Source organism: Balaenoptera physalus, assembly GCF_965194825.1.
Source record: "Balaenoptera physalus genome assembly, chromosome: 13".
Lineage (NCBI taxonomy): Eukaryota > Metazoa > Chordata > Mammalia > Artiodactyla > Balaenopteridae > Balaenoptera > Balaenoptera physalus.
Window position 1 is genome coordinate 54,498,401 of NC_138892.1, and position 13,583 is coordinate 54,511,983.

General features: G+C 40.3%; 2 protein-coding genes across 8 annotated transcripts in view; one reads left to right on the forward strand and one right to left on the reverse strand.

Annotated features, from left to right (window-relative positions):
• The window catches only part of PPM1H (protein phosphatase, Mg2+/Mn2+ dependent 1H), a 270,652-nt gene extending 264,665 nt beyond the window's left edge, over positions 1 to 5,987 (forward strand). For all 3 annotated transcript variants that reach the window (XM_082422821.1, XM_082422820.1, XM_082422819.1), the window contains one exon: positions 1,324 to 5,987. In XM_082422821.1, the coding sequence (XP_082278947.1) occupies positions 1,324 to 1,401 (78 nt within the window). In that variant the 3' untranslated portion in view covers positions 1,402 to 5,987. The remainder of the gene's footprint in view (positions 1 to 1,323) is intronic.
• The window catches only part of MON2 (MON2 homolog, regulator of endosome-to-Golgi trafficking), a 204,650-nt gene that overhangs the window by 32,420 nt on the left and 158,647 nt on the right, over positions 1 to 13,583 (reverse strand). The gene's annotated exons all lie outside the window — the stretch shown is intronic.

Consider the following 13,583-nt stretch of genomic DNA (forward strand, 5'->3'; position numbering starts at 1 on the left):
TGGTCTGTTGTTTAACAGGCTGGCTTCCAAGAGGCCTTCCTTACGGGGTGACATTTATTATCTTGGTGATTTACCAGAGTCTGGCTTTTAGCTTCTCAGGTTCAGAAACTGGTTTAATCAACACACAAAGAACAGATTCATTATCAGAGCCGGCCTCACCTTAACCAAGCTTTCATGATTGATCTGCAAACTGAAGAAATGCCAGTTGACGTTTATATGGAGAAATAGGACTGACGTTCTTAAAGTACAAATGACTAGCTCACTCTTTCTCTGTCGGCAGCCCACACAGGGAGGCAGATCATAATTAGAAGGTTATATGGTGAACATGAAGTCAAAATCAAGGGAAACTGTATATTCTATGGCAGAAGCTAAGAGTCATCCATCCTCACTAAATATGGTCCTACCAGTGGAACTAAATTTCTTTGAAATCTGTTGGATAAGACGCTCTCTGCCTCAATTTGTATTTGGACAGACACCTGCCAATGTTTTTTTCTCTTTGTTTTAGGCCTCAAGGCTAACCTAGGCTACATACATCCAAGTCACCTCCCACATTAGTCTTTTTCTAGATTTTAATACTTTCCATCCATTTATGGCATAGTCATTATTCTTCTTTGAGTTTATGCTCTAAGTCTCAGTGAGCAATCTTATTTTCAAATTCTTTGGGATCCCTCACTGTACTCACAGTGGTGAAGAGAAGAGTGTGGCATTGATGAGGGTGGATGGTACAGCTCGACCACACCGAGGTTCCCCAGTCATGTACCAATAAAACCTTCACATTTTTACTATGCTCCTTTGCTACCTGCGCTATCATTAACATTTTTCTTTAAATCAACTCACTTTTTAAAAACAATTTATTTAAAAAGGAGATTTACCCCTACCATAAGTGGAAAATGACCATCCTTTGTCCTAAAAGCAACGTGGCTCTAAAAATAAACATATTGGAAACAAAAAGTTCTTATTTTTCCCATGTGCTTTTTTAGCTACACACTGTTTGCTGTAGAAAGCTCTGCGCCTGAGCAGATATGTGTTAAAGATACACCAGCACTAAACTGGGACTCATCAAAATTCTCAAAAGAGGACTGAAAAGCAGAACAATTTAGGAGGTTATTTATTGTATGAGAATCTTGTCCATCTACCACCTAACTAGTAGTCTCACATTAGACATCACACATTTGGGAAAAAGATGGCCTAGGTCTTTGTGACTTTAAGGGTGTTTGAAAACTGTTCATAGAGTTGTAGTGATGCCTCCTTCCCAGCCTCGCCCGACCCCCGATTCTGCCTGATGCCACACTGACAGTCTCGTTCCTGCTTCTCCCTGTACAGGTACACCCTGGCGGCTCAGGACCTGGTGATGCGTGCCCGTGGCGTCCTGAAGGACAGAGGATGGCGGATATCCAATGACCGACTGGGCTCAGGCGATGACATCTCTGTATATGTCATTCCTTTAATACATGGAAACAAACTGTCATGAAAACAGCCCAGGGTTTTAGAAGGACAGAAGGGAAGAAAGCTGGGATGCCTCTGGGCAGGGCGGGGCTGGGAAGTGCCCTAGCAGAGTTCCAGATGATGCCACCTCTTCCCAGCCCAGGTGGGAAGCTTGCTGCTGAAAGGCCTCTGGCTGAGCTTCAAGAGGACCCTCGGGTTTCAGTTTCCTCTTTAGTAACAGGTCTGGATACTCAACAAGGGCAAAACATAAAGGCTGCTACTGAGTGTTGTGTTTCTATCGGTTCCTTTCATAGGCCTCCTAGGTGGCCATTGCCCATTTGGGGGCACATCCATCATATTTATTTTATCCAGAGTAGCTGGGGCAGCCCTTTTCGGGTGTCACTGGCAGAAGACTCTTCAGCCTGCCAAGCTGCCAACTTCCCTACGGGTTAAACGTGCTGCATTGGAGAGTTGGGGATCATGCCTCAGAAGATGTAAGCGCCCATCTTCTAGTAAGCCTGAGATTTATTTCAGGGAACACTATCTGTGTGTGTGTGTGTGTCTCTCTCTCTTTACTGTTTTTTGGTGCCGGTGGGGTGCGGCAGGGACTTTTTTTCTTTTTTGACATTCCTTGAATCTTAATTGTTTTCCTTCCATAGAACAGGCCTGGGACTTTCCAGGCCCCTGCCGAGGAATCTGTGTGTCCAAGTCCAGCCCAGACCGTCCCCATATCCCATAGCCCACACCACCCAGGCCGCCATCTGGAGCGGTGCCCTGGCTGATGGAATTCAGTCTTTGTTATGTAACAGTTTGTCCCTGAGTTGCATTTTCTCACCAAATCAGTGTGTTTTTGTGGAAATATGGGTGTTTCTTTGGACCCACAGTTCCTCTGTCATCTTCAAGGGCCCCCCTGGTGTGGTTGAGGTCTCTCTGAGAGAGTCTGGATTTCGTTTCTGGAACGGTTGGCCCTCCCCCAGCCGCTGTGCCATAGGGACAGACACAAAGCAGGGTTGAAGCGGGCAGTTTAAGAGGGTCCTTGTATCAGTCAGTTCACCACACCCCATCCGAGGACCACTCCTCCATCTGGATCCAGGTTCCGTGGACGGGGACTGTCCCAAGCCCCCTCCAAATAACATGTGAAGGAGCAGAGTTATATCAAGAAGCAGCTGTCTCTGCCTCCCCATCATATCTGGGCAAGGCCCGCTCAGAGTGGCCATTTGATAAAAAGTGAATTTGAATCAGGCTGACTGGTCGTCCTCAGGCTGGGCACTCTCTTCCTTCTCCACGGGATCATGTCCCAGCCCCCCAAGTACCAAGACCCCTATTCCCACTGTCACTCCACCTCTGGGTGTTCCTCACAACACAGCAGCAGCAGACAGGTCAGATCTACCTGGGGCTCCTCGGCCGGCAGGACTCGCAAAATAGATGTTTAGAAATCACTTTTAGGCAGACCGCTTCTGGGCATGGGGGGACCTTACAGAGCAGTGCCCAATCACTGAGTCTTCTCCCTGCGGACCTCCTGTGGTAGCGTCACCATCTTGACTACTTTTTGTAATAAGACATGCTTCCCACCCATTAGAGACAAAGGTCATTGGTGTGATTCCCCCAGAAGGCTGGAGAGCCAGTTCCACTTCTCCTGTTTGTTCCATCCCTTCCCCAGAGCGGAGGACAGGAACCTTTCCTCTGGGATAGTGGATCGCCTGCGTTTACATTCTTGCAATGTAGATATTTTCTTAGGAATGTCCTGGAGCCTTCCTGCTTTGGAACGTATTCATCCCACAGTGAGGAGACAACGCCTGGTCTGGCAGGTGAAGTATGGCGGGAATTCACCCACCGAGCGTTTGCCAAAATGTTGTTTGGGAAGAACTGGACTCACTGGTCCCTTGTCAGGAGTCATCGTCATCTGACGGCTTCCCTCCTCCTTCAGGAAATCTTAGCCACCCCCAGCGTCTCTGTGGGGAGAAGTCTGTGGTGAACCATTTGCTGCCCTGGCAGAACAGGATGCTCTGGGGAAACAGGCAGGCATCCTACAACCGTGTGGTCCGCTTTCTGTTGCTGCTCTGACTCCCAGAACCACGTACGAATTCGGAAACTTGAGGAGGTTTTACATGGAGGACTCTGAGCTGCCTTCTCTGGGAAGCTGTCCTCACAAGCAGTCACCTCTTCCCCGTGTTCCCACTGCCTTTCACTTCTTTTATTTCCGGGGCTTCTATCTGGGCCCTACCTTGAGCTTCTCTGGTTTTATTCAAGGCACCAGAGTCAGAGTTTGCGTGTGCATATCATATAGACGTCATAACAACCTGGACTCAATTCTCCAATTCATTGCCTGCCAAGGCATGTCTCAGCAAAAACTCTGGAAGCCCCTGATTCAATTTATCCTAAAGTCTTGAGTATTTAGTCCTACTGAATTTAGTTAGAAAGGTGTCTAGGAATTCTCTTCATAAGCCCCCTTGGGTGGAAAGATCTTAGTAGCAAGCTGAAGCCATGTTGTCAGTTTGGGGGATTGGAGGGAAACCACAAATGAGATGAATAAATCAAATGTGGAAAAAAAATGATTTGTTAATGCCCGCGGCAGGTCTGCCCAGCACCGATATTGCTCTGTGAATTGAGCTTACTCAGTTTTAGCCTTATTTTTCCCCCTTGGAGCATTCCTGGAAAGGTCAAAAGGCAACACACTCAAAATTCTGCAGAACATATTTATACGTGGTTCTGGGATCTTGCGTATCTGACTTACAGTCAAGTCTGCTTGCCCTAGTAGCCTCAGAGGAAGTCTTATTTAATAAAAAGCTTTCGATTTCCTAGTCAAGTCTTTACAGTTATCTGGGGGGGGAGGGGTGTGGCCACTTCCTTTAATGAAAGCCTCTCTCAGTTCTAAATCTCTTTGCTGGACTGGCACTTGCTCTTCAGAATATTTGGTGACATTCTTTTCCTTAAAGAGAGCAAATTCGCACTCCATCCACACTGCGGCATTTTGTCAGGCAACAGCCAAACCTGTGTTCTCTCAAAACCTGAAATCAGAGCAGTGCCAGAAGCCAGAAAACTGGAGGGTGTGTTCTCCTGTGGTTGTGCTTGCCTAACTGCTGTTCTTACAGAGGGAACAGAGAAGTGAAAGTCGGGCTAGGCCAAGTACTCAGCTTTCTAATAGGACAGAGCCCCCAAAGTGGGAATTTGTTATTTTCCACAGTTTACAGTTTTGGGGAATTTGGGGTATTTAATTTTTTAATCCCTAGCAATTTACCTCCATGAGGCTGCATGAGGTCAGCTGTGCTCATTCTTTTTGTACTCTTCTAAGTATTCATTTACTTCTTGGAAAGAATCACAGCTGTCAGTAGATACTGGTGGACGAGGATGAGAGTCCCAGTATCCAGAGCTGGCCTCAGATCTTGGCCATTCGGGCAGGGTTTTCAGTTCACCAAGAGCACTAGCGTGGAAACACTTGGAAAAAAATCTCCCACATCTTTACGACTCTGGTCTAACCTCCTTCCTCATCTGCCAATCAACTTTATTTACAAGGCCACGAGTAGTCAGTGGTTTTCTTTCCACCACAGTCTGAGGATCTTACCTTTCCTTAAGCAGCCCAGCAGCTCCACTGTTTTCAGACTGAACATGTTAAACTTTAATGAGATTCTATTTTTGGTAAGTTCGTGCTACTGGGACACATGAAGAAAGCAGTGAGAGTCACTGTCTATGCAAAAACCCACCAGGCTGACCCTAAAAGGTAGCAGATCTAAGAAAATAGTAAAACAGCATCTGGCCACCGGACAGAATTTTACATTAGGAACTTGGATTTTTGAAGACTTTCAATTGCAGAGACATGTCAACAGCCTGCACACCATAAACCCCCCAAGTGTACTTTGGTTCTGTGTGGGTGATGTGACTTATGTGCATACACTGGGATTTTTCAGGGGACACTACATGAGCAGCCCCACCTGCCCCTTCGATAAGTACCGTGGTGGCTCTTTGTGGTTCGAGTGTCAGTGCAGGGCGTGCTGCTCTTTCTAATCCACGTGATTTGTGTAAATAGCTTTAATTTTGCCTTTGCGTCTTAGATGTTTTGTTTATGTAGCGACCAGGTAGACAGTGACCAAATGAGGCTTTAAGTGTATTGTTTTCTACTGTGATGTACTTGAAGGAGAGTTTCGTGTCCTCCACTCTTCCAATCTTCCATAGTATTTTGTGTTTGGGGTGTCCTGAGGTTACTCTATTACTCCTGTTTTGCTTCCATTTTCTTTGTTTCTTTTGGAAACCCAGGGAGGCCCACAGTGGAGATCATTTGTAAGGACCGTATCATGGTCTGGGTTTCCAAGAAAATACCCTACGTACAGTGAATGAGAGGAATCTGCCTGAAAATGGTTTCGGAACCATGTACCTTTATGCTTTGTGATCGTGAAACCTTGACTTTTGTAACCCAAAAATGAAAACTGTTTAGTAAAGGGGATCTATTTTGTGTGTTTTGAAACTTAGGTGCAATGTTCCCTGGAAAAAGCTAAAGAAATGTATATGCTCAATGCCATTTTAAAATAAAATATTATACATATGTATATAGGACACCTTTAGCAAAACGTTTTTGTGTCATTTCGTTTAATTCACTAAGAAGTTTCTTCGTACCAGGTAGTGGAATGAGTTGAGAGGGTCATGGCCTCATGGGGAGTCATCAACTGTGAACAGACTCAAAAGAAAATCAGACGGGAATGGATGCCAACACTATAAATCTTCACAGGAATCAGCAGTAAAAGCTGTACATTTCACCAGTGCCTCTAGAACTACCATGGATATTACTCCCAAGAACTACTCCCAACAGGTAATTCTTTTTTTTTTTTTTAATTAAGGATAACTGACAGCATTATATTAGTTTCAGGTGTACAGCATAACGATGCAGTGTGTACATATTGTGAAATGATCATCACATTAAGTCTAGCGAACATCCATCACCATACAGCATTACTAACTTTTTTTCCTTGTGATGAGAACTTTTAAGATTTACTCTCTCAGCAACTTTCAAGTACGCACTACAGTGTCATTAGCAAATACTATGCAATTATAGTATAGCCACCATGTTGTACATTACACCCCCAGTAGTCAGTGGGGGTGTAATGTACAACATATTGCAATTTGCATAGCAATTTGCATAGCAAATACTATGCAATTATAGTATAGCCACCATGTTGTACATTACACCCCCAGTAGTCAGTGATTTATTTTATAACTGGAAGTCTGTACCCATTTCACCAACTCCCCACCCTGTGCCTCTAGCAATCACCAATCTGTTCTCTGTATCCATGAATTAGGTTTTTTAAATATTAATTATTCAGGTCCCACATATAAGTGAGATCATACAAGATTTGTCTTTCATAAGACATAGCATAATGACTTGGCATGATGCCCCGAAGGTCCACCCGTGTTGTCACAAATGGCAAGATTTCATTCTTTTTTATGGCTGAATAATATTCCATTATAGCTCCATCTCTATCCCTATCATCGATCTATCTATAAAAATACATACACACCACAGTTTCTTTATCCATTCATCCTTTGAGGGACATTTAGGTTGTTTCCATATCTGGGCTATTGTAAATAATGCTGCAGTGAACATGAGGGTACATATAACTTTTTAAATTAGTATTTTCATTTTCCTTGGAGAAATACCCAGAAGTGGAATTGTGGGATCATATGGTAGTTCTATTTAATTTTTTGAGGAATCTCCATACTGTTTTCCGTAGTGGCTGCACCAATTTATGTTCCCAACAACCTTTTTCTCCACATCCTGCTAACACTTATTATTTCTTGTCTTTTTGATAATAACCCTTCTGAGAGGTATGAGGTGATGTCTCATGGTTTTGATTGGCATTTCCCTGATGATTAGTGATGCTGAGCCTCTTTTCATGGACCTGTTGGCCATCTGTATGTGTTCATTGGAAAAATGTCTATTCAGATCCTCTGCCCATTTTTTAATTGATTTTTTTTGAGTTGTATGAGTTCTTTATATATTTTGGATATTAACCATTTATCCAATAAATGTCTACGATTTGTAAATATTTTCTTCCATTTAGTAGGTTGCTTTTTCATTTTGTTGATGGTTTCCTTTGCTGTTCAGAAGCTTTTTAGTTTGATGTAGTCCCTCTTGTTTATTTTTGCCTTGGGTGCCAACTCCAAAAAATGTTTGCCAAGACCAAGGTCAAAGAGCTTATTACCACCTATGTTTTCTTCTAGGAACCTTATGGTTTCAGGTCTTACGTTCAAGTCTTTAATTGTTTATGGTGTAAGTAGTGGTCTAGTTTCATTCTTTTGCATGTGGCTGTCCAGTTTTCAATGCACCATTTATCGAAAAGAGTGTCCTTTCCCCAATGTATATTCTTGGCTCCTCTGTTATAAATTAATTGACCGTATATGCATGAGTTTATTTCTGAGCTCTTGATTCTGTTCCACTGATCTGTGTGTCTGTTTTCATGCCAATACCATACTGTTTTGATTACTATAGCTTTGTAATAGAGTTTGAAATCAGGGAACATGATGCTTACAGCTTTTTTCTTCTTTCTCAATGTTGCTTTGGCTATGCAGGGTTTTTGTGGTTCCATATAAATTTTAGAATTGTTTGTTCTATTTCTGTGGAAAATGCCATTGGAGTTTTGATAGGGATTGCATTGAATCTGTAGATTGCTTTAGGTAGTAAGGACATTTTAACAATATTAATTCTTCCAGTCCATCAGCACAGTATATCTTTCCATTTATTTGTGTCTTCAATATCTTTCATCAGTGTCTTATAGTTTTCAGTGTACAGGTCTTTCACCTGCTTGGTTAAATTTATTCCTAGGAATTTTATTCTTTTTGATACAATTGTAAATGTGATTGTTCCTTTAATTTCTGATAGTCTGTTATTAGTGTATAGAAATGGAACAGATTTCAATGTACTAATTTTGTATCTTGCAACTTTACTGAATTCATTTATTAGTTCTAACAGTTTTGTAGAAAGTCTTTAGGGCTTTTTTTTTTTAACATATACTATCATGTGATTTGCAAATAGGGACAGTTTTACTTCTTTCTTTCCAATTTGGGTGCCTTTTATTTCTTTCTCTTGCTTCATTTCTCTGGTTATGACTTCCAACACTATATTCAATAAAAGTGGCAAGAGTGAGCATCCTCATCTTGTTCCTGATCTTAGAGGAAAAGTTTTCAGCTTTTCATCGCTGAGTATGATGTTATTAGGTATGGGCTTGTTATATATGGTCTCTATTATATTCAGGTAAATTCCCTCTGTATCCACTTTGTTGAGGGTGTTTATCATAAATGGATGTTGGAATTTTGTCAAATGCTTTTTCTGCATCTATTGAGATGATCATATAATTTTTATCTTTCAATTTGTTAGTGTGATGTATCACATTGTTTTGTGGATATTGAACCACCCTTGCAACCTTGGAATAAATTCCACTTGATCATGATGTATGATCCTTTTAATGTATGGTTGAATTTGGTTTACTAATAATTTGTTGAGGATTTCTGCCTCTATGTTTATCAGGGATATTGGCCTATAATTTTCTTTCCTGGTGATGTCCTAATCTGGTTTTGGTATCAGGGTAATACTGGCCTCATAAAATGAGTTTGGAAGTGTTCCCTTCTCTTTTTTGGGAAGAGTTTGAGAAGGATTAGTATTAATTCTTCTTTGAAAGTTGGTTAGAATTCACCAGTGAAGCCATCTGATCCTGGACTTTTGTTTTTCTTGGGAGGTCTTACTAATTTAGTCTCCTTACTAGGAATTGGTCTGTTCAGACTTCCTATTTCCTCATGATTCAGTCTTGGAAGGTTGTATGTTTCTAGGAATGTATCCATTTCTTCTAAGTTGTTCAATTTGTTGGCATATCATTGTTCATAGTAGTCTCATGATCCTTTGTATTTCTGTGGCATCAGTTGTAATGTCTCCTCTTTAATTTCTTTCAGCCCTCTCTCTTTTTCTTTTGATGAGTCTCACTAAAGGTTTGTCAGTTTTATCTTTCAGAGAACCAGCTCCTGGTTTCATTGATATTTTCTATTCTTAGTCTATTACTTCATTTCTATTCTTAGTCTGTTATTTCACTTATTTCTGCTCTGATCTTTGTTATTTCCTTCTTTCTACTAACTTTGGGCTGTTTTTGTTCTTTTCTAATTCCCTGAGGTATAAAGTTAGATTGTTTATTTGAGATTTGCTTGTTTCATGAGGTATATACATTTATCACTATGAACTTCCTTCTTAGAACTTCTTTTGCTGCATCCCATAGGTTTTCATGTGTTATACTTCCATTTTCACTTGTCTCAAGGGTTTTTTTATTTCTCTATTGACCCATTGATTTTTTCAGTAGCTTGTTTAATTGCCACATATTTGTGAATTTTTCAATTTTATTCTTGTAATTGATTTCTACTTTCATAGCACTGTGGTCAGAAAATATGCCTGATATGATTTCAGTCTTCTTAAATTTGTTAAGACTTTTTTGTGGCTTAACACATGGTCTATCCTGGAGAATGTCCCATGCACACTTGAAAAAAAATGTATGTTCTATTGCCATTGGATGGAATGTTTTCTATATGTCTGTTACGTCCATCTTGTCTAATGTGTCATTTAAGGCATATGTTTATTGATTTTCTGTCTTAGTGATATCTCTATTGATGTGGGTTATTAAAGTCCCCTTCTATTATTGTATTGCTGTCTGTTTCTCCCGTTAGGTATGTTAGTATTTGCTTTGTACATTTAGGTGCTCCTATGTTGTGTACATAAATATTTACAAATGTTATAGCTTCTTGTTGAATTGACCCTTTTATCCAAAGAGGTATTCTTAAGTGAGAGGGCTAGTGACCAGTATCCTTGCTGAAGACAGTAAGACTCAAGTCTCCCCTTTGTCATTTAAGCATTTTAAATAATTACAAAGTGTTAGTAAAATGTACCATCTTATAGAGAAAAGTTACCTTACAGGTGGGACAAGGCATCAAAAAATGCTAATTCTGCTTACTTCTAGAGTCCAGCAAGTTAAAGTAATATAGAAAACACCAACACAATGTTAAAAATAAAGTATTGATTCACAAAATAAAGCTAAAAAGTAGACTATAGCTCATCTGAAGCTTAGTTCAGAAGAGCAGACTAGATAAAAAAAATACTCATATTAAAAATGATTTCATTGCAAAGTCTACCCAGCTCTTTTCACCTTCACTTTTACCCTAATGCTTATGGTGTCTCCTCCTCCCTACTCAATAGCAAAAACTAATGAAAAGAGTCAATCTTTGGATTAGATACATTTGTTTGAGACTTTTTTTTCTCTGTGGAAGATGGAGGAGTCTTCTAGCATTCTCTCATGAGTAGTGCTTAGCGTATCAGATTACCTCTTGAAAGCTGTAGTAGACTGTCTCCAAAGCTGGCTGCCAACTATGCCTTCTATGTTGGTTTGCAAATGCTCCTTTTCTTATCAAGAGGTGGTATTTGTATCCCCATCCCTTGAATTGGTCTGGCCTGTGACTTGCATTGATTAATAGAATGAAGAAATGACACTCTTGAGAATTCCAAGCCTAGGTCTCTAGAGGTCTGATACCATAAGTGAGGCCCAGCCACTTCTCAGCTGTTTAAGCCATTCCTGCTGAGTTCACAGACATCGCAGAACAGGGAGGAAAACCATCCACACTGAGCCCTGCCCGAATTCCTGACCCACAGAAACATGAGCAAATAAATGGTTTTGGTTTCAAGCCACTAAGATTTGGGTAGTTTATGATACAGCAATAGATAACTGAAACAAAGTACAGACAACCTGGTTCTGGAGGATTTGGGGTAAAGTGATTAAAAATATCAACTAAAAGAAGAAAATGGCATTGAGAAAGTACATTTGTAACTTGGGTAATAATCCTCCTTTTGGAACCTGGTAGAGTGAATGGGGGAAACAAACTTATAGCAATAGTGCAGAGACTCTAACATGGCTGTGATGGTATCTAAGCAAGAGTTCTCCGCCCCACCTATGCTTCTGCTTCTTTCTGCAGCTTAAAATGATCATTAGTAAGCCAGGAAATTTATGACTATTGGGGCTATGACTCTAGATCGGGGAAACAAAGGTCTTTAAGCCCTCACTAATGATAAGCCCATCCCATGTTGTACCTTTATGACTGTTGGGAGAGTCAAGTGGTTCTTTGGCTCCCAAGACTGTTGCTTGAGAGTGTTAGCTTATATCCGAGTAGAAACATAATTTTTAAATTGTGAGTATGAGAATTTAAAAAAATTCTCCTCCTCATCTAAAAATCCCCATCTACAAAATACTTCAAACTTGTTGCCATCCCAGTTTTTTCATTTAATTAAATGACGGGCCAAAGAGTGAATTATATATCCTAGCAATTAGTCTGCCTTTTTAATTGCTTTTTCTATCATTAGAGCCCCGAAAAGACTGCTGCTCTCTTAGTACATCTCCCTACATTTTTTGGCCTCATGTCTTTCACTTTTGATGAGATTTTACAGCCACCTAACCTCCTTTGCTTTATTGATTCCACTTAGGCTGCCTTCAAGAGATTCAGATAGTGACTGAGCATGAGACGGGGAGGCAGGGTGCACCTTGACTGCCTTGCAAGGACCAGGTCTGATCAGTTTGGTGGTCCAAGGGGACCATGGACAGATCTTTGGAAAGTGTGAATGCAGATCTGGAGGACAACACTCTTCTAAAAGGGGCATACAAATACGAGCTTTCTCTTTTACCCTCTTTTTAAATTTTAATTTACAAATCTAGTCACAAAAAAGTAAAAGTAGATAAGCCCATTCAGAAGGCACTGTTGTGAGGTGGGAGTGGGTTTGGGGAAATTGTTGACATAAGGATAGGAGAAAAGTGAAGTTGCAGCAGCAAAATATCTCAGAACAAGTCATTTCACACTCTTTAAGCACTACTAGTATATTAGTAACCAGTCATCTCTGATTAAAGAACTGCAGAACCTGAAAATAGTAGTCTTAGCAATTCTGAGTTTGACATTACCTCCTTTTTGAATTTGGTCAGTGAGAAAAAAAGTTAGGAGGACATGCTGGAGAACTGTAAAATTTTTACTCTCCTGTCCTAGGTGAAAAAAAATCAAATTTCTGATTCCTGGAAGCTCTAAACGTTAAGCCAGGGGACATTTGGCCAATCTACCAATTGCACAATAGAATTTGAAAGAAAATTAACAGCGTGGTTGTTTTCATACTTATGAACAATATAAGTGCTATCATTATTAGTATTGTATGCCTTAAAATACAATGCAAACAGACTCAAATATACATTACAACATCATCTATAAATACCTGGGAATTGCTTCAAACATTAAGTGAGGAGGAGGAGTTGAGGGCACACAGATAAAAACAAGATTGGCCATGTTGGAGAAAGTTATGCAAACTTGGAAATAAAAGGATGACTGCATGTTTTTTCAGTGGCTTTCCTGGAATATCATCTACCAGGTCCACCCAAGAATGATTCAGTTCTTCGGTTAGGGTTCAGCAAACTTTTTCTGTAAAGAGCCAGACAGTAAATATTTAGGCTTCAGGGGTCATTTAGACTCTGTCACTCAAATCTGCTTTGTATCTGAGCTAGGATCTGTTCTAAAATGGTAAAAAGTCAAGCTTAATATCTTGATCAGAAGTATTAATTCATGAAAATATGGCCTGATCGTGCTTCTCTGGTGTGAAATGAATGAAAAAGTCAAATACATTAGTATACACTAGTGGCCTCTAATTAAGAAAAAACAGATGAGTAATCATTTACCTTGTTTTATTGAGTTACAAACAGAAAATAATTTATAAATTTGCCAGTTTTTTTATTGCTAAGATAGTCTTCTATTCAGCTTTTAGCCACAACGGTGGTGGATGCATCAGGGTTGTGATACTGTTATTTCCTCAGTACTAAGACACCATCAGTTCTGCCACCAACTCAAAGCAGTTAAAATTTTTTTTTAATTTTCAAGGAGGATGTTAACCCATCATTTACCACACTCCAGCAATGAGGCAAAGAAAAACATGCATGCATTATGGTCTTGTTATGTGTTGTTATGTATTATATATTTATTAGGCCCTTTGCTGGGCACTTGATATCTGGGTTCTTTTATCTTCTTCTCAGGTAAATATTGTCACATTTTATAAATGAGCAAATAATTTCATTCCATTGTGATCAGAGAGCCTACTTTGTATGATTTCAGTCCTTTTA